The sequence below is a fragment of the Kogia breviceps genome, chromosome 4, assembly GCF_026419965.1.
Source record: "Kogia breviceps isolate mKogBre1 chromosome 4, mKogBre1 haplotype 1, whole genome shotgun sequence".
In the NCBI taxonomy this organism is placed as follows: domain Eukaryota; kingdom Metazoa; phylum Chordata; class Mammalia; order Artiodactyla; family Physeteridae; genus Kogia; species Kogia breviceps.
Genome location: NC_081313.1, coordinates 181,125,782 through 181,144,518, shown reverse-complemented (window position 1 = coordinate 181,144,518; position 18,737 = coordinate 181,125,782). Strand labels below are relative to the sequence as shown.

Sequence of the window (18,737 nt, the reverse complement as noted above, 5' to 3'; positions counted from 1 at the left end):
AGATCCTGCCCCCCCCCCGCCAAAAAAAAAAATAGATGGCTTGCTGAAGGCTCAGATGATGGTTAGCATTTTTTAGCAATAAAGTAATTTTAATTAAGGTGTGTATGTTGTTTTTTTAGACATAGAGCTACTGCACACCTGGCAGACTACAGAACAGCGTAAACGTGACTTTTACGTGTGACTTGCTTTACTCTGATATTCGCTGTATTGAGGTGTTCTGGAACCCTCCCTAAAATATCTCTGAGGTCTGCCTGTATAATTTCCTGGATCTAGATCATGCCTGTATACCTTGGCCTTTTTTTTTCTTTTTTTGTGAAAAGGAGAGTAAATAGTTCTTTGTTAGCAATGCTGTGTGTAAATAAGACTGCAAAGACTAATCATTCTCTCCCACGTTCCTTACTTTAACTTCATGTGTGTAACTATGTTTTAGATAAATATTTAAATACTCCCAAGGGAATATGAAACGTTTTATTTATTTATTTAAACATCTTTGTTGGAGTATAATTGCTTTACAGTGGTGTGTTAGTTTCTGCTGTACAGCAAAGTGAATCAGCTATATGTGCACATATATCCCCATATCCCCTTGCTCTTGCGTCTCCCTCCCACCCTCCCTATCCCACCCCTCTAGGTGGTCACCAAGCACCAAGCTGATCTCCCTGTGCTATGCAGCTGCTTCCCGCTAGCTAGCTGTTTTACATTTGGTAGTGTATATGTGTCCATGCCACTCTCTCACTTCGTCCCAGCTTACCCTTCCCCCTCCCCATGTCCTCAAGTCCAGTCTCTATGTCTGTGTCTTTATTCCTGTCCTGGCCCTAGGTTCATGAGAACCATTTTTATTTTTAGAGTCCAAATATATGTATTAGCATACAGTATTTTTCTCTTTCTGACTTATTTCACTCTGTATGACAGACTCTAGGTCCATTCACCTCACTACAAATAATTCAATTTCGTTTCTCTTTATGGCTGAGTGATATTCCATTGTATATATGTGCCACATATTCTTTATCCATTCATCTGTCGATGGACACTTAGGTTGCTTCCATGTCCTCACTGTTGTAAATAGTGACATGACTCTTTTTGAATTATGGTTTTTTCAGGGTATATGCCCAGTAGTGGGATTGCTGGGTCATACGGTAGTTCTGTTTTTAGTTTTTTAAGGAACCTCCACACTGTTTGTTCTCTGTAGTGGCTGTATCAGTTTACATTTTCACCAACAGCGTAAGAGGGTTCCCTTTTCTCCATAGCCTTTCCAGCATTTATTGTTTGTAGATTTTTTGATAATGGCCGTTCTGACCGGTGTGAGGTGATACGCATTGTAGTTTTTTTAGTTTTGTTTTGTTTTTTGTGGTACGCGGGCCTCTCACTGTTGTGGCCTCTCCTGTTGTGGAGCACAGGCTTCGGACGTGCAGACTCAGCGGCCATGGCTCACGGGCCCAGCTGCTCCACAGCATGTGGGATCTTCCCGGACCGGGGCACAAACCGGCATCCCCTGCATCAGCAGGCGGACTCTCAACCACTGTGCCACCAGGGAAGCCCTCATTGTAGTTTTGATTTGCATTTCTCTAATGATTAGTGATGTTGAGCATCTTTTCATGTATTTGTTGGCAATCTGTGTATCTTCTTTGGAGAAATGTCTGTTTAGGTCTTCTGCCCATTTTTTTTTTTTTTTTTTTTTTTTTTTTGCGGTATGCGGGCCTCTCACTGTTGTGGCCTCTCCCGTTGCGGAGCACAGGCTCCGGACGCGCAGGCCTAGCGGCCATGGCTCACGGGCTTAGTTGCTCCGCGGCATGTGGGATCTTCCCGGACCAGGGCACGAACCCGTGTCTCCTGCATCGGCAGGCGGATTCTCAACCACTGCGCCATCAGGGAAGCCCCTGCCCATTTTTTGGATTGGGTTTTTTTTTCTTTGATATTGAGCTGCATGTATGTTTTGGAAATTAATCCTTTGTCAGTTGTTTCATTTGCAAATATTTTCTCCCATTCTGAGGGTTGTCTTTTTGTCTTTTTTATGGTTTCCTTTGCTGTGCAAAAGCTTTTAAGTTTCATTAGGTCCCATTTGTTTATTTTTGTTTTTATTTCCATTTTTCTAGGAGGTGGGTCTAAAAGGATCTTGCTGTGATTTATGTCATAGAGTGTTCTGCCTGTATTTTCCTCTAAAAGTTTTATAGTGTCTGGCCTTACATTTAGGTCTTTAATCCATTTTATAGTGTCTGGCCTTACATTTAGGTCTTTAATCCATTTTGAGTTTATTTTTCTTTATGGTGTTAGGAAGTGTTCTGATTTCATACTTTTACATATACTTGTCCAGTTTTCCCAGCACCACTTATTGAAGAGTCTGTCTTTTCTCCATTGTATATTCTTGCCTCCTTTATCAAAGATAAGGTGACCATATGTGAGTGGGTTTATCTCTGGGTTTTCTATCCTGTTCCATTGATCTGTATTTCTGTTTTTGTGCCATTACCATACTGTCTTGATTACTGTAGCTTTGTAGTGTAGTCTGAAGTCAGGGAGCCTGATTCCTCCAGCTCCATTTTTCTTTCTCAAGATTGTTTTGGCTATTTGTGGTCTTCTGTGTTTCCATACAAATTATGCAGTTTTTTGTTCTAGTTCTGTGAAAAATGCCATTGGTAGTTTGATAGGGATTGGACTGAATCTGTAGATTGCTTTGGTTAGTACAGTCATTTTCGCAATGTTGATTCTTCCAATCCAAGAATATGGTATATGTCTCCATCTGTTTGTATCATCTTCAGTTTCTTTCATCAGTGTCTCATAGTTTTCTGCATACAGGTCTTCTGTCTCCTTAGGTAGGTTTATTCCTAGGTATTTTATTCTTTTTGTTGCAGTGGTAAATGGGAGTGTTTTCTTAATTTCACTCTCAGATTTTTCATCATTAGTGTATAAGAATGCCAGAGATTTCTGTGCATTAATTTTGTATCCTGCAACTTTACCAAATTCATTGATTAGCTCTAGTAGTTTTCTGGTAGCATCCTTAGGATTCTCTATGTATAGTATCATGTCATCTGTAAACAGTGACAATTTTACTTCTTCTTTTCCAATTTGGATTCCTTTTATTTCTTTTTCTTCTCTGCTGTGGCTAAAACTTCCAAAACTATGTTGAATAATAGTGGTGAGAGTGGGCATCCTTGTCTTGTTCCTGATCTTAGGGGAAATGGTTTCAGTTTTTCACCATTGAGAATGATGTTGGCTGTGGGTTTGTCATATATGGCCTTTATTATGTTGAGGTAGTTTCCATCTGTGCCTACTTTCTGGAGAGTTTTTATCATAAATGGGTGTTGAATTTTGTCAAAAGCTTTTTCTGCATCTCTTGAGATTATCATATGGTTTTTATCCTTCAATTTGTTCATGTGGTGTCTCACACATTGATTGATTTGGGTGTACTGAAGAATCCTTGCACTCCTGGCATAAACCCTACTTGATCATGGTGTATGGTCCTTTTCATGTGCTGTTGGATTCTGTTTGGTAGTATTTTGTTGAGGATTTTTGCATCTATGTTCATCAGAGATAACTGGCCTGTAGTTTTTTTTTTGTGACATCTTTGTCTGGTTTTGGTATCAGGGTGATGGTGGCCTTGTAGAATGAGTTTGGAAGTGTTCCTCCCTCTGCTATATTTTGGAAGAGTTTGAGAAGGATAGGTGTTAGCTCTTCTCTAAATGTTTGTTAGGATTTGCCTGTGGAGCCATCTGGTCCTGGGCTTTTGTTTGTTGGAAGATTTTTAATCAGTTTCAATTTCACTGCTTGTGATTGGTCTGTTCATATTTTCTGTTTCTTCCTGGTTCAGTCTCGGAAGGTTGTGCTTTTCTAAGAATTTGTCCATTTCTTCCAGGTTGTCCATTTTATTGGCATATCGTTGCTTGTAGTAATCTCTCATGATCATATGTATTTCTGTAGTGTCAGTTGTTACTTCTTTTTCATTTCTAATTCTGTTGATTTGAGTCTTCTCCCTTTTTTTTTTGATGAGTGTGGCTAATGGTTTATCAATTTTGTTTATCTTCTCAGAGCCAGCTTTTAGTTTTATTGATCTTTGCTATTGTTTCGTTCATTTCTTTTTCATCGATTTCTGATCTGATCTCTATTATTTCTTTCCTTCTGCTGACTTTGGGTTTTGTTTGTTCTTCTTTCTCTAATTGCTTTAGGTGTAAGGTTAGGTTGTTTATTTGAGATTTTTCTTGTTTCTTGAGGTAGGATTGTATTGGTATAAACTTCCCTCCTAGTACTGCTTTGGCTGCATCCCATAGGTTTTGGGTCATCATGTTTTCATTGTCATTTGTTTCTAGGTATTTTTTGATTTCCTCTTTGATTTCTTCAGTGATCTCTTGGTTATTTAGCAGTGTATTGTTTAGCCTCCATGTGTTTGTGTTTTTTACAGTTTTTTTCCTGTAATTGATATCTAGTCTCATAACCTTGTGGTTGGAAAAGATACTTGATACAATTTCAGTTTTCTTAAATCTACCAAGGCTTGATTTGTGACCCAAGATATGGTCTATCCTGGAGAATGTTCCATGAGCAGTTGAGAAGAAAGTGTATTCTGTTGTTATTGGATGGAATGTCCTATAAATATCAGTTAAGTTCATCTTGTTTAATGTGTCATCTAAAGCTTCTGTTTCCTTATTTATTTTCATTTTGGATTATCTGTCCATTGGTGAAAGTGGGGTATTAAAATCCCCTACTATTATTGTGTTACTGTCGATTTCCCCTTTTATGGCTGTTAGCATTTGCCTTATGTATTGAGGTCCTCCTATGTTAGGTGCATAAATATTTACAATTATATCTTCTAGAATTAATCCCTTGATCATTATGTAGTGTCCTTCCTTGTCTCTTGTAATAGTCTTTATTTTAAAATCTTATTTGTCTGATATGAGAATTGCTACTCCAGCTTTCTTTTGATTTCCGTTTGCATGGAATATCTTTTTCCATCCCCTCACTTTCAGTCTTTATGTGTCCTTAGGTCTGAAGTGGGTCTCTTGAAGACAGCATATATATCGGTCTTGTTTTTGTATCCATTCAGCCAGTCTGTGTCTTTTGGTTGGAGCATTTAACCCATTTACATTTAAGATAATTTTTTTAAAAAAATAAATTTATTGGGGCTTCCCTGGTGGCGCAGTGGTTGAGAGTCCACCTGCCGATGCAGGGGACGCAGGTTCGAGCCTCAGTCTGGGAAGGTCCCACATGCCGCGGAGCAGCCAAGCCCGTGAGCCACAACTACTGAGCCTGCGCGTCTGGAGCCTGTGCTCTGCAACAAGAGAGGCCACGATAGTGAGAGGCCCGCGCACCGCGATGAAGACTGGCCCCCGCTTGCCACAACTAGAGAAAGCCCTCGCACAGAAACGAAGACCCAACGCAGCCAAAAATAAATAAATTAATAAATTAATTTTTAAAAAAATTTATTTGTTTTTGGCTGCATTGGGTCTTTGTTGCTGAGTGCAGGCTTTCTCTAGTTGAGGCGAGTAGAGGCTACTCTTCATTGCGGTGCGTGGGCTTCTCATTGTGGTGGCTTCTAGGGCTTCAGTAGTTGTGACACATGGGCTCAGTAGTTGTGGCGCATGGGCTTAGTTGCTCCGCGGCATGTTGGATCTTCCCGGACCAGGCTTGAACCCCTGTCCCCTGCATTGGCAAGCAGATTCTTAACCACTGTGCCACCAGGGAAGCCCTAAGGTAATTATTGATACGTATGTTCCAATTACCATTTTCTGAATTGTTTTGGGTTTGTTATTGTAGGTCTTTTCCTTTCCTTGTGGTTCCTGCCTAGAGAAGTTCCTTTAGTATTTGGTGGTGCTGAATTCTCTTAACTTTTGCTTATCTGTAAAGGTTTTAATTTCTCCGTTGAATCTGAATGAGATCCTTGATGGGCAGAATAACCTCGGTTGTAGGTTTTTCCCTTTCATCACTTTAAATATGTCCTGCCACTCCTTTCTGGCTTGCAGAGCTTCTGCTGAAAAATCAGTTGTTAACCTTATGGGCATTCCCTTGCATGTTGTTTGTTGCTTTTCCCTTGCTGCTTTCAGTATTTTTTCTTTGTATTTAATCTTTGATACTTTGATTAATATGTGTCTCTCAGCATGTTTCTTTTTGGGTTTATCCTGTATGGGACTCTCTGTGCTTCCTGGACTTGATTGACTATTTCCTTTCCCATGTTAGGGAAGTTATTGACTATAGTCTCTTCAAATATTTTCTCAGACCCTTTCTTTTTCTATCTTCTTTTGAGACCCCTGTAATTTGAGTGTTGGTGCTTCAATGTTGTCCCAGAGGTCTCTGAGACTGTCCTCAATTCTTTTCGTTTTTTTCTTTATTCTGCTCCCTAGCAGTTACTTCCACCATTTTATCTTCTGGCTCACTTATCTGTTTTTCTGCCTCAGTTATTCTGTTATTGATTCATTCTAGAATATTTTTAATTTCAGTAATTGTGTTGTTCATCACTGTTTGTTTGCTCTGTAGTTCTTCTAGATCCTTGTGAAATGTTTCTCGTATTTTCTCCATTCCGTTTCCTAGATTTTGGATCATCTTTACTATCATTGCTCTGAATTCTTTTTCAGGTAGGTTGCCTGTTTTGTCTTTATTTATTTGGCCTTGTAGATTTTTACCTTGCTCCTTTGTCTGAAACAAATTTTTTTTTTTTTTTTTTTTTTTGATGGTTGGTGCTGTATTCCTGTCTTACTGACTGTTTGGCCTGAGACGTGCAGCACTGGAGTTTGCAGGCAGTTGGATAGAGCTGGGTCTTGGTGCTGAGATGAGGACCTCCGGGAGGCCTCACTCTGATTGATATTGAATATCTGAGTGATATTCCTCAGAGGTCTGAGGTTCTCTGTTAGTCCAGCGGTTTGGACTTGGAGCTCCCACCATAGGAGCTCCGGCCCGACCTCCCGCCTGGGAACCAAGATCCAGCAAGCTTTGTGGTGCAGTAAGAAAAATTTTAAAAAAAGAAGAAGAAAGAAAAAAGGAGCAGTATAATATCAAAGAATAAAAAAACAAAATAAAATTAGAGAGATAAAATATATTAGGAAAAATAAAACTATAATGGAAACAACCGGTCTCCGGGGGTTCCTCCCATCCCCTTAGGTTTCTGTGGTCCCCCACCGGTGCCTGGTAGGTGCTCTAGTTGTGAGGAGATGCGAATTCCACGTCCTCCTAGTGTGCCATCTTGACTCCACCTTCCTGAAACATTATTTTAATATTTTACAACCCATTCCTCTCTTTTCCTGCCTGTAGGAACCATAAGCCTGTGCACCTGTCTTATAGCTAAAAACTAGCATTGAGGCTGGGTCTTCCTGCAGGTCAGCCCCTTCCTGTGGGCTCATTTGTCGCCCCCGTGGGTGCTCCCAGGTGCGGGGATGTTACTCTGCCTTCATTCCTGAGGGGTATTCTTGGATGGAGAGCCCTGGGCCTGGAGCCCTCCCACCTCCCTCAGCCCCCTGCTCCCCTGAAGCAGCACACCCTTTTCCTCTGGCTCCTCTGAAGAGTTTCTCCTTATATTCAGTTTTCAGCAGTTTGTCTGTGATATGTCTGGGTATGATTTTCTGTTATATTTCCTGTTTTGTGGGGGGCAGTGCTGGGCTTCTTGAAATTGTAAATTTATGTCTTTCACCGAATTTGGGGAAGTTTGAGCTGTTAGGTTTTCACATGTTTTCTCTGTCCTTCCTCTCCTGGGACCCCAGTTGTACACACACTACACCTTTGGTGTACCACAGCCTTGCCTGACTTTCCTTCCTTCAGACTCGGTGGGCCCTGTTGTTCCCCTTTCTTCTCGGCTCCAGCTCCCCATCCAGTCCACGCAGTGCCTGTTCTACCTCAGGAATTGTTTTTCATTTCTAGCGTTTCCATCTGGTTGTTTCCTGTCACTTTCCTTTCTCTGCTGAGATTTCCTCTCTTTCTATTCATTAGGAGCATATTTTCTTCCTGGTCAGGAGAGCATGGTTACAGTTGCTGTGTTGAAATCTCAGCAAACGAATGCGTTCATCATCACCAGGTTCACCTCAGGGCCGGTCTTCATTGGCCGTCCTTTTTTCCTTGCGTATAGGTTATGCTTTCCTGTTTCTTTTTTTATTATTATTTTAAGTAACTAAATTTTTGGCTGTTTTGGGTCTTTGTTGCTGCACACGGGCTTTTCGCTGGTTGTGGCGAGCGGGGGCTACTCTTTTTTTTTTTTTTTTTTTTAGAAGGCCGCGAGCGACCGGGGACCTCCCGGACCACCCCCCACGCCGAGGGTGGCGGAGGACCCGGACGCCGACGCATCCGGCAGCGCACGTGCACCGCCGACGGGAGGCTACTCTTCATTGTGGTGCATGACCTTTTCATTGTGGTGGTTTCTCTTGTTGCGGAGCACGGGCTGTAGGCGTGTGGGCTTCAGTAGTTGCGACTCGTGGGCTCTAGAGCGCAGGCTCAGTAGTTGTGGCGCACGGGCTTAGTTGCTCCGGAGCCTGTGGGATCTTCCCGGACCAGGGATCGAACCCGTGTCCCCTGTATCGGCAGGCGGATTCTTAACCACTGCGCCAGCAGGGAAGTCCTTCCTGTTTCTAATTTGAATAATTTTGGCTTGTGACCCGGACATTGCGGCTGGTATGCTGTAGACACTGCATTCTGTTGTATTCTCAGTGGAGTGTTGGTTTTGCAGGGAGAGGATGTGTTTTAGGGCCTGGAAGTGAGCTTGTGAGCTTGTCTGGACTGGAAGTTCGGCTCGGCCTGTCCTGCAGTGGGCAGGAGGCCGCTGGAGTGCGGGGCAGCGCGCAGCGTGCAGTGGGTGCGGAGTTCGCGTGAGGATGTGCCGCCCCGTCCCATTCGCCCCTCGCTTCCCGGCGGCTGCGTTTGCCCAGGCTGCTCCCTGCTCTGCGTGGCTCTCGGGATCAAAGCCGGGGCCGGACCAGTGCTCTCTCCTGTGCTGCACAGCCTGGACGTGTGTCTCCAGACAGTGCTAGTGGGGGACGTGGTCCGACGGTGCCTGCGCAGACGTTACCGGGCGTGGGCTCTGCCCGGCTTCCTGAAAGCTGGGGGGTCATTGGGCCGCCTAGAAAATAGATTTGTGCAGAGAGTGCACTGTGTTGGCCGTTCACCAGCGGACCGACACCTGGGCATTGAGGGGCCAGCGTGTGCGTGTGCATGCGCGTGCACCGGTTTGCACCTGGGACCTGCAGACCATCTCCCGCGGCGCTGCGTGCCGGGCCTGTTCTCCCCCGCTTGGGATCATCTCTCTGTTCTTTCCCTTTTGAATCATTAACAGCACATCCAGGGTGCGCAAAGGGGTTATCGCGCTCTGGGATGGGAACTGAGGCGCCTGGGGGATTCGTAACTGGAAGCCCGTTGGAAGGATCTGGTGACCCATGTTCCATTGTCCGACTCTTGGTCATGGAATATTCATCAGACGCTCGCTGAGAGCGCTCTCAGGGTGGCGCCTTCCCCGGGAGCCTGTGCTGGGCCTACGAGTGGTCTGGGGTGACATGGGAGGAGGGTGCAGCCACTTGGGCGGGGTCGCTGAGCTCGCCAGCCTGGCAGGTTTAGGCGATGCCACTGTGGGTGGGTGACGGGAGCGCAGGACACCACACTCCTCCCAGCCCTGAGTGACGACCCGCCTCTGGGGGCTGGGCTCTCCTGGGACCGCCAGTGGGACTTCTGTGCGGCTCTGGGGGTGGAGCCTCGCGCCCCATGGGGCACATTCCTCGCTCTGCTCTGGACCACCTGTGTCATACTGACCTTTTGATCCGTGTTTTAGTACAAGTGCTGGGGTAGTGAGGAAACTGAAGAGAATTGAAAAGGTGTCCACACAGGCGCCTGTATACACACATCCACGGCAGTGTGCGTCACGGGAGCCGGAAAGTGGGAAGGATGCGAGCCCTTGCGCTGCTGGGTGGGTGGACACGCATGATGGCAGCGCAGCCAAGCACTGACACGCTGCAGCGTCCGTCATAGGGGGGCCGGTGGGGCATGCACACAGACCCCGTCAGACAGGCCCTGAGAAGCGTGCGGGAGAGGCTGCCTAGAGAAGGGCCTCAGCGAACGGGGAGCCCGAGGGGAGCCCGCCAGTGTGGCTGGTCCTGGGAGGAGCCAGGGGTCCTGGGGGCCGGAGGCGTTCACCCTCCCACCCCCGGCGGCTCTCTCCTGCGCCCATGCCATCTGGCCTACCTAGGCCTTAGGCACCTCGACGCTATTCTTGGGCGGCCAGCCCCAGAGCAAGTGAGAGGCCTGCGAGGGGCCCTCCCAGGGGACCCTTGGGTGCTCCTGCCCACGGGGTGCAGCGCTGCACATGGGCAGTGAGCACCGGCCCTGCAGGAGCTGGAAGGCACCAGTGTGCTCACCTGGATGGGGGCACGGAGGGGGGTCAAACGAGTGGAGTTACGTGAAGTGCTGTGACAGGTGCCTGGGGGGAGGCCCCGGCGCCGCCTGTCACCTGCTGGGGCCCGGCTCCGTCATGCGCGGCGTGGGGAAGGAGGACGGCCGCCCGGGCCAGTAATGAACCCGGGCCGCGTGGAGATACTGGAGGGGCCCAACAGGCACAGTTCCTGGGGCAGCCGGGCCCTTCCTGCTGTGGGTGCCGGTGGGGTCCCCCGCGTGGGTGGCCGTGCTGGGCGGGGCTCCCGGGCTCCCCAGTCACAGCAGCGTGGGACCGAGGTGGACCTGCCGCCCCCGTCCACGTGGGCTGAGGGACGGGCCTTTGGCGCTGGGACGTGGGATCTCTTGTGGGCTTGCACTTTCTCTCATTCACAGCTGGTTAAAGGGCTAAACTGGAGGACTAAGAACTTTTCCGTGTCCTAATGCCCTGTGTTGAAATGGTTATTCTTTTTTCCTAAGTTTTAAAACTTTTCATCATAGAAAACGTCTGATATACACACGAGTAGGGGAAGCAGAATCCCCAGAGCTCAGAGTGCCTCAGGCTAGGTCAGCGCAGGCCACTCCTGTTCTCCCGCGGCCCCTGCCCCTTGGGAGGAGAGCTTGGGGGGGTCCCAGGCAGCTTACCGCACTGACAGGGCTTTTCAGGGTAACAGCCTTGTCATCATTCACATACCGTTTAGCTCACCCCTTTCATATGTGTAATTCGGTGCTCTTTAGTGTATTCACAGAGTTCTGTTGAATTCCAGAGCATTCCATCACCCTCCCTCTCCCCCACCCCAGCCCCTGACAGCCAGGACTCCCCTCTGCCTCTCTGGAGTTGCCTGTTCTGGACGTTTCATCTAAATGTAATTGCAGACCGTGTGACCTCTTGTGTCTGGCTGCTTTCGGTTTTAGCCAGACACTTGCAACTCTTCTATTTTTGTTTCCTTTTAGGCAAAATATATCTCTCAGTGCATTGACGAGATCAAGCAAGAGCTGAAGCAAGACAACATCGCGGTGAAAGCAAACGCGGTCTGCAAGCTGACCTATGTGAGTGCCGGGCCGCCTGCTCTGTCAGGCCGGGTCTGGCTCCACCAGCCCCACGCGGTCTGTCCGCCCGTCCCACCACCACTGATGGACACCGCACACGCCGGGCTGACTTGGGGCGGAGGGAGAGGCATGCGTGGTGATCACGTGGCACAGGGCAAGCTGGGGCCCCCATCCGGTTGACCTTTCCCACACGGAGGGGCGGGAGCGCCCCTGCTTTCACGACGCCCCTGCGGGCTGGGCCCCGAAGCCGGGTGGGTGGAGCCCTGCAGTCCCTGGTCGGGGTGAGAGCCTGGGCCGGGCACCCCATGCTGGCCTCCCCCGGTCAGAGAAGGGAGATGAACGGCCTGCCCGGTTACCGGTCCTTGTGGGGAATTTTAACCCATGTAATGCTGGTATTTCAACTGCAGGCGTTTATTTATCAGGCATTATTTTAGTGTGTTACTAACCTGTCGCTTTGGTTTTAAACATGAAGACTCACCTGTCAGAAAAAGAAACGAGTCTCCGCGGAGTGTATGGGGGTGGGGAGCTGGGGCAGGTGCGTGAGAATCGGCCTGTTTCCTCCGCAGCTGCAGATGCTAGGATATGACATCAGCTGGGCCGCCTTCAACATCATAGAAGTGATGAGCGCCTCCAAGTTCACATTCAAGGTGAAGGGAACCAGCTCGCTCTGGGGCCTGAGCCCTGTGGGTGGGGTCCTGGGGGAGGAGGGTGTCCGTCCTGTGACGCAGGCCATGCTGGGAGGGGACAGAGTGACAGACACCAGTGACCCATTCCCATCACCACTTCTGTCCAGTAAGGTCTTAGCACTGTTTGCATCACGTTTTTCTTTCCATTTTAAGTAGTGTCAGTGAAATTCGGGTTTGTAGGGTTGGTTATGTGTTTCATAATATAAATTAAATTCGTGCCTCTTCAAAAAAATAAGCAGACACTGATCGTCTCCCCCAGAGGCCACCACCTGTCACTTGTCCCGGTGTCTCTTATCACCCTCCGAGCGTTTTTTTCTTGGCGTCTCAGCGATCCTACTCGTGCGCAGTTTGAGACATTGCTTTCTTCTTACTTGATATCGTAACAAATAAGCACGTCTGCTGCTCTAGTAAATGTTCTGAAAAGCGGTTTTCAGTGCCCACAGCCCATTTGGGGGTGTCCCGTGGTTTTCCTGGCTTGGCTCAGTTTTCCTTGGGAACACACACCATGCGGTGGCTGAGGCTGAGTCCTGCCGACGGGTCACTGCCGAGGGCAGGTTCCCGTCCTCCTGAAGGACACAGTTGTCCCGCCTGCCAGTTACTCTTGGTGAAGAAACAAAATGCCGTATTTGCCAAAATTGGGCCAGGGCTCTGCACACGCTGTGTTGAAGTATCACACGCACGTGCGGGTGCGACTTTAGGTTACACTCAGCCCGAGTTTAGGCGCTTGTGATGACTTACTCCGTCAGGCCGTAACAGCGCCTCCCGCTGCCAAGAACGCAGTGAGGATGCACACGTTAGCGGCAGGACGTGCTTGGCAACCCCTGAAAGACCCTGTGCTCCAGAGACCATTCGCCTGGGACAGGGCGAGGGGTGCCCTCCTCCTGGTTTGTGACCGGCCGGCCGGGGCTGCGTGGCGTGGAGCTCAGGAGGGCTGGGTGCTTCCCCGAGGGCGCCCAGTCCTCTTGTCACGGCTGACGCCGCCTCCGTTTGCTCCACTCACAGCGAATCGGCTACCTCGCGGCTTCCCAGTGCTTTCACGAAGGGACCGACGTCATCATGCTGACCACCAACCAGATCCGCAAGGTAGGCCCCTCCTGCGGGAGCAGCGTAGCGGGCCGGTGGACAGCCTTCCGCGATCCTCGGAAACGGGAAAAGGGACGGCGGAGCTCGCGGGGCTTTCCTCTCTCGTTCTCCCCCGCTTGGCGATGGGGGCTGCCCCCCTCAGTCACGCCTTTTTTCAGCCCCTTTCCCGTCTTGGGGGGGCACCTGCTGAGGGCTCGCCTCGCCCAGCGTGGGGGCCTGCGTGCCCACTGGGTCTTGTGAGTCGGACCGGGTGCGTCCCTCGGCCCCGTGTGGTATTCTGTGCTCTGCAGTGAGGGCGCTGAGTAGTCAGCGCCTCCTTGGCCTCAGGACTTTGAGTGTCTCTTGTCTCCCGCCTCGCTGCAAGCGGTCAGAGGGCGTGTCAGACCCCGCATCGGACCCTGTGGCCCGGGGCTCTCGGATGGCCGGCGCCGGGGCCGGGGCGGAGCTGTTGTGGCCGCCCCGTAGGTGGCTGGTGTCGGGGCTCCAAGCGGGCGCTGCTGGGCAGGCAGGCTGTTGGCAGTCATCTGAGGGCCCCTCGCAAACCTGCTGCCTGACGCCCTGGGGCAGCTCCCGAGGCGCCTGCTGCTCATGTCGGGCTCTTTGTGCATCACGCTGAGTCGGAGGGACTGTGCCATGAGGTCCTGTCTGCTCAGCCTGGGCGGGAGTGATTTTTTTTTCTTTCCCCGCATGGGGGACCTTAGTTCCCCTATCAGGGATCGAACCTGCACCCCCTGCAGTGGAAGCGTGGAGTCCTAACCACTGGGCCACCAGGGAAGTCCCTGGAGTGAACTTCAAAAGCCTGTGCTTTCATATTGTCACAGTCTGGAAGGTTAACTCTTTTTTTTTTTTTTTTTTTTTCCAGTGACTCCTTTTTTTTTTCATTTATTTATTTTTTGAGCTGCATTGGGTCTTCGTTGCTGCACACGGGCTTTCTCTAGTTGTGGCGAGCGGGGGCTACTCTTCATTGCGGTACGCGGGCTTCTCTTGTTGCAGAGCACGGGCTCTAGGCGGGCGGGCTCAGTAGGTGTGGCTCACGGGCTCTAGAGCGCAGGCTCAGTAGTTGTGGCACGCGGGCTTAGTTGCTCCGCAGCACGTGGGATCTTCACAGACCAGGGCTCAAACCCGTGTCCCCTGCATTGGAAGGCGGATTCTTTTTTAAAAAAATTTATATATTTATTTATTTTTCGCTGCGTTGGGTCTTCGTTGCTGCGTGCGGGGTTTCTCTAGTTGCGGCAAGCGGAGGCCACTCTTCGTTGCGGTACATGGGCTTCTCATGGCGGTGGCTTCTCTTGTTGCGGAGCACGGGCTCTAGGTGTGCGGGCTTCAGTAGTTGTGGCACATGGCTTCAGTAGTTGTGGCTCACGGGCTCTAGAGTGCAGGCTCAGTTGTGGCTCACGGGCTTAGTTGCTCCGCGACATGTGGGATCTTCCCGGACCAGGGCTCAAACCCGTGTCCCCTGCATTGGCAGGCGGATCTTAACCACTGCACCACCCGGGAAGTCCCTGGAAGGTTAACTCTTAAAACATCTCTCAGTGTATCTTTCACCACATGTGTGAAGTTTATGGAGGTTCCTCTATGTAAACAGAGTCCTCTCTTTGTGCCAAGACAGGGCTTCTGCATCGGTTTTAGCAGGAGCACAGGCAAGTGACGTCAGAGGCTAGGACAGATGTGTGCTTCCAGTGGCTGCTTTTCCTGCTCCCCTGAAGGGTGGAGCTCTGGTGGAAGCTTCTCTCCGCTTTGGGGAGGGGCCCAGAGGAGTTACCCCTGGCTGTAGTAGGGGAGACACCCCAATGGAAGCAGAGGTTCTGGGGTTCCACCCTGGGGGGCCCCCACTCTGTTACTTTGGGCGGTCGGAGCCGTCTGGCTGCACCATTTCCTCAGCCCTTGGGTTCTCCCATAGGGAAGCTGTGGGTGGCACTGGCTCTGCCCCATTGCACCCCTGGAGTGAGGGGCGGACCCAAGACAGCCCTCCCCTTAGAGCCGTCCCGGCTCTTGCTCGGTGACAGAGCATGGAGCTGGCTGCTTCTTGTGAGTCCTTGTCCAAGCCCATCTCCAGACCCAGAGCAGGGCTGGCGGACGCAGCTGGGACCCAGCGAGGCGCAGTGGGCGCCTGCCTCTAACCCTCTCCCTCCCTTTCCAGGACCTGAGCAGCCCCAGCCAGTACGACACTGGCGTTGCGCTGACTGGCCTGTCCTGTTTTGTTACCCCAGATCTTGCCAGAGACTTGGCCAATGACATCATGACACTGGTGAGTCTGGGAGTGTGCCCGCCCCCCTTGGCTTTTGCTCCCTGACGTTCCTGGAAAACCGAGGTTGTAATGTCACGTTGAGGGCACTTGGGTGGGCGGAAACGGCCTGGGTCCCCAGGATGAGCTGGGACACCGAGTCACCGTCTCCCCTTCCATCACCTGGTGGGGCCCGGCATTCACACCTCACCTCCTCTGAAATGGTCCTGCTGGGGAGGGGCGGGGTCTGGCTGGGGACGATGGCCTGTCGTGAGCGCATGACCCATCAGCTGTGTTCTGAGGCATGGGTGGTGGTGGCAGTGGTCTTGGCAGGCAGCGTGGTCAGGTGGTTCTCTGGTCAGTAAACTTTTTATTTTCATCTGAACAAATCTGTTGTCTGGGGCCCAGTCCATCCAAAAGGCAGAAACCTCAGCCAGCCTTGATCTCCAAGGTAGGCAAGAACATTGTTCTGAAACGTGGACGTGCTCTTAGAAATCACAATCCTCGACTCCAATAAAAATTAATTTAACAAATAAAAACAAAACTGGAATTTACACCCCCCCCCAAAAAAAAAAAAAAAGGAAAGAAATCACAGCCCTCGGAGGGTTGCCTGCACACCAGATCGTCCATGATCAGGGGCCTTTCCCCTCTGGCCACGGTAAAGCAGCGTGGAAGGATGGCTCGTTCCTCCCGGGAGGATTCTGTCCGGATGTGGCCCGTTCGCTGTGCAGATGGTCAGGTCTTGGCTCACAGTCTGGAAGGCTTTGGGTACACACAGCTTCTAGATCCCGGGCCACCACAGCACGGCCCGGGCTGCACCCAGTCACCACCTGTTATAAATGGTTTGTCCACACACGGCCCCGCCCCTTTGTCCACACAGTGTCCCTGGGCTTCCCAGCAGCAAGGGCAGAGTCAGACGGAGACTCTGGCCTGCGAAGCCGACAGTATTGATGTTCAGGCCCTCTTCGGGAAGTGTGAGGAGCTCTCTAGGTGAAAGCAGTCACGAGCCCACAGCGGGGCGGTAGTGAGCTGTCACAATGAGTCCCGATGCCGGGTCACGGGGGCGGGGGTGGCTTCCTCAGGGCCAGGCTGCCTGGGGCCGACAGGTGAGGAGTGTGCCCACCTGCAGACCAGAGGCCCTCCTGGCCAGAGCACAGTCCCGAGGAAGGACAGGAGCTCCGGGGGTGCAGTGCAGAGGTGTGGAGGGGGCTGAGGCCCGGGCGAGGGGCACTGCTCTGGGGACAGGCCTTGGTGGCCCGAAGGGTCTGAGGCCAGTGTTGACAGGTGGAGGCTCTCTCCAGCGTGACCTTCCATTTGGGGCCCCCCTCCCTCCTCCTGTCCCTCAGTGCGTCCCAGTGAGTCCAGGAGGCCAGTCTCAGCCTCCAGAGGGCAAGCTGGGGTCATGGACTCAGGGAGGCAGGTTTCGATTCCGTCCAAGACACTGTTGTGTAATCCCTGGGCTGGGCCGGGCAGTGGAGTAAACGTGCAGGCCGGGCTCAGAGGCCAGAAGCCAGATGAGCTAGAGAGAGGGTTATCCTCCAGGTGATGGAGGCGAGACGTGGGCAGGTGTGGGAGGGAAGGGGAGGCGCGGGGGTGGGGAGCAGGGGGTGCGGGAAGGACCGGGGAGGGGTGGGCACGGTGGTGTCAGCAGGGAGACTGACACCCTCTGCCCCTGCAGATGTCACACACCAAGCCGTACATCCGGAAGAAGGCTGTTCTGATCATGTACAAGGTGTTCCTGAAGTACCCTGAGTCTCTGCGCCCCGCCTTTCCCCGCCTGAAGGAGAAACTGGAGGACCCCGATCCCGGTTGGTTTGTTGACTTGAGTTAAGGAGGGGCCCGTGTGGGGCTGTGATGCTCCACCAGCGTCTGTGAAGGCTTGGTGCAGGGGTACTAGGTCCCGGGACCCCATCCGAGCCCTCCCCCACAGGGCACCTTCTTACTTCCTGGCACCATGAGATACCAGGTCTGCTTTCTACTTTCCCGCCAGTCCTGGAATCTGCCGTTTCTCCAAACAGCTCTAGTTTTGTTAGCTGGTGTGGGATTTAGAAACCAAGACCACTGGGTGTGCTTATTTCTGCCAGCTGTCATTGCCCCCAGGCCACAGCAGACACCACACTCGCTCACTGGGGAGGCCTCTCTGTCCGCATGTCCGCTGTCTCGAGTTTATTCTGCTGCCTTGACTGGCAGTCCCACACCACAGGGTTCACTCCTGCCTCCGCCTGTCCTTTTCTGTAACTCCTTCCGGGGAGACCCCGGGCCATGCAGATGTAAAACAGCTTCTCCAAATCTTTGCTTGTCTCGGGAGAATCTGCTGTGCATCGCAGAGGATCACGGGGTGTGGGGCGTTGTGGTGAGGGTCAGGAGCCGAGGGACAGGCGAGGCGGGCTGGGGGCATGAGTGGGGGCAGCCCCGGGTGGGGTGGAGGCGGACAGAGCACCTGCAGTGCCTTTGCTCCTGCTGGGGACACGCCCCGAGGGACCGGCCTGCTCTGGAGGACGCCCCCTTGCTGATGGCGTCCCTCGCTTCACAGGGGTCCAGTCGGCGGCAGTCAACGTCATCTGTGAGCTGGCCAGACGTAACCCCAAGAACTACCTTTCCCTCGCTCCGCTCTTCTTCAAGCTCATGACCTCCTCCACCAACAACTGGGTCCTCATTAAGATTATCAAACTGGCAAGTGTCGCCCCTGGGGTGTCCTGAGCGCACGCGCAGCCAGCAGAGCCCCAGGCTGCCGTGCCATCCCTGCTTCCGGTGACCTCTGGCCTCTCTTGTCCCCTAGTTTGGTGCTCTGACCCCCTTGGAGCCAAGGTTGGGTAAGAAGCTGATTGAGCCTCTCACCAACCTGATCCACAGGTAGGGCTTGGGGCGGGCGTGGGAGTGGTGCCCCAAGGAGGGGCGGGTGGGGGGACACCCAGGCCTGAGGGCCTGCTGCTGCCAGGAGCCGCGTCTCTGGGCTCTGCCTTCCTCAGTCTGCAGACAGCACAGTCAAGACAGGATGGAGAGGGAATTCCTTGGTGGTCCAGTGGTTAGGACTCTGAGTTCTCACTGCCAAGGTCCCGGGTTCAATCCCTGGTTGGGGAACTAAAGTCTCACAAGCCGTGCAGCACCGCCAGAAGTAGACAGACAGACAGACAGATAGGCAGGCAACGGGGATATATTTTAAAAATAAAGGGGGCTTCCCTGGTGGCGCAGTGGTTGAGAATCCGCCTGCCGATGCAGGGGACACGGGTTCGTGCCCTGGTCCGGGAAGATCCCACATGCCGCGGAGCAACTAAGCCCGTGAGCCATGGCTGCTAGGCCTGCGCGTCCAGAGCCTGTGCTCTGCAACGGGAGAGGCCACAGCAGTGAGAGGCCCGCATACCGCAAAAAAAATAAAAATA

The 18,737-nt window shown here is 51.6% G+C and overlaps 1 protein-coding gene across 3 annotated transcripts in view; it reads left to right on the top strand.

Annotated features, from left to right (window-relative positions):
* AP3D1 (adaptor related protein complex 3 subunit delta 1) overlaps positions 1-18,737 on the top strand; it is a 46,964-nt gene that overhangs the window by 11,210 nt on the left and 17,017 nt on the right. For 2 of the 3 annotated variants that reach the window (XM_059060411.2, XM_067033180.1), the window contains exons 2-8: positions 11,269-11,364; positions 11,931-12,011; positions 13,053-13,133; positions 15,274-15,381; positions 17,036-17,165; positions 17,891-18,030; positions 18,137-18,210. In XM_059060411.2, coding sequence (XP_058916394.1) covers positions 11,269-11,364; positions 11,931-12,011; positions 13,053-13,133; positions 15,274-15,381; positions 17,036-17,165; positions 17,891-18,030; positions 18,137-18,210 — 710 coding nt within the window. The remainder of the gene's footprint in view (positions 1-11,268; positions 11,365-11,930; positions 12,012-13,052; positions 13,134-15,273; positions 15,382-17,035; positions 17,166-17,890; positions 18,031-18,136; positions 18,211-18,737) is intronic. The other variant, XM_067033181.1, reaches the window with a different exon arrangement.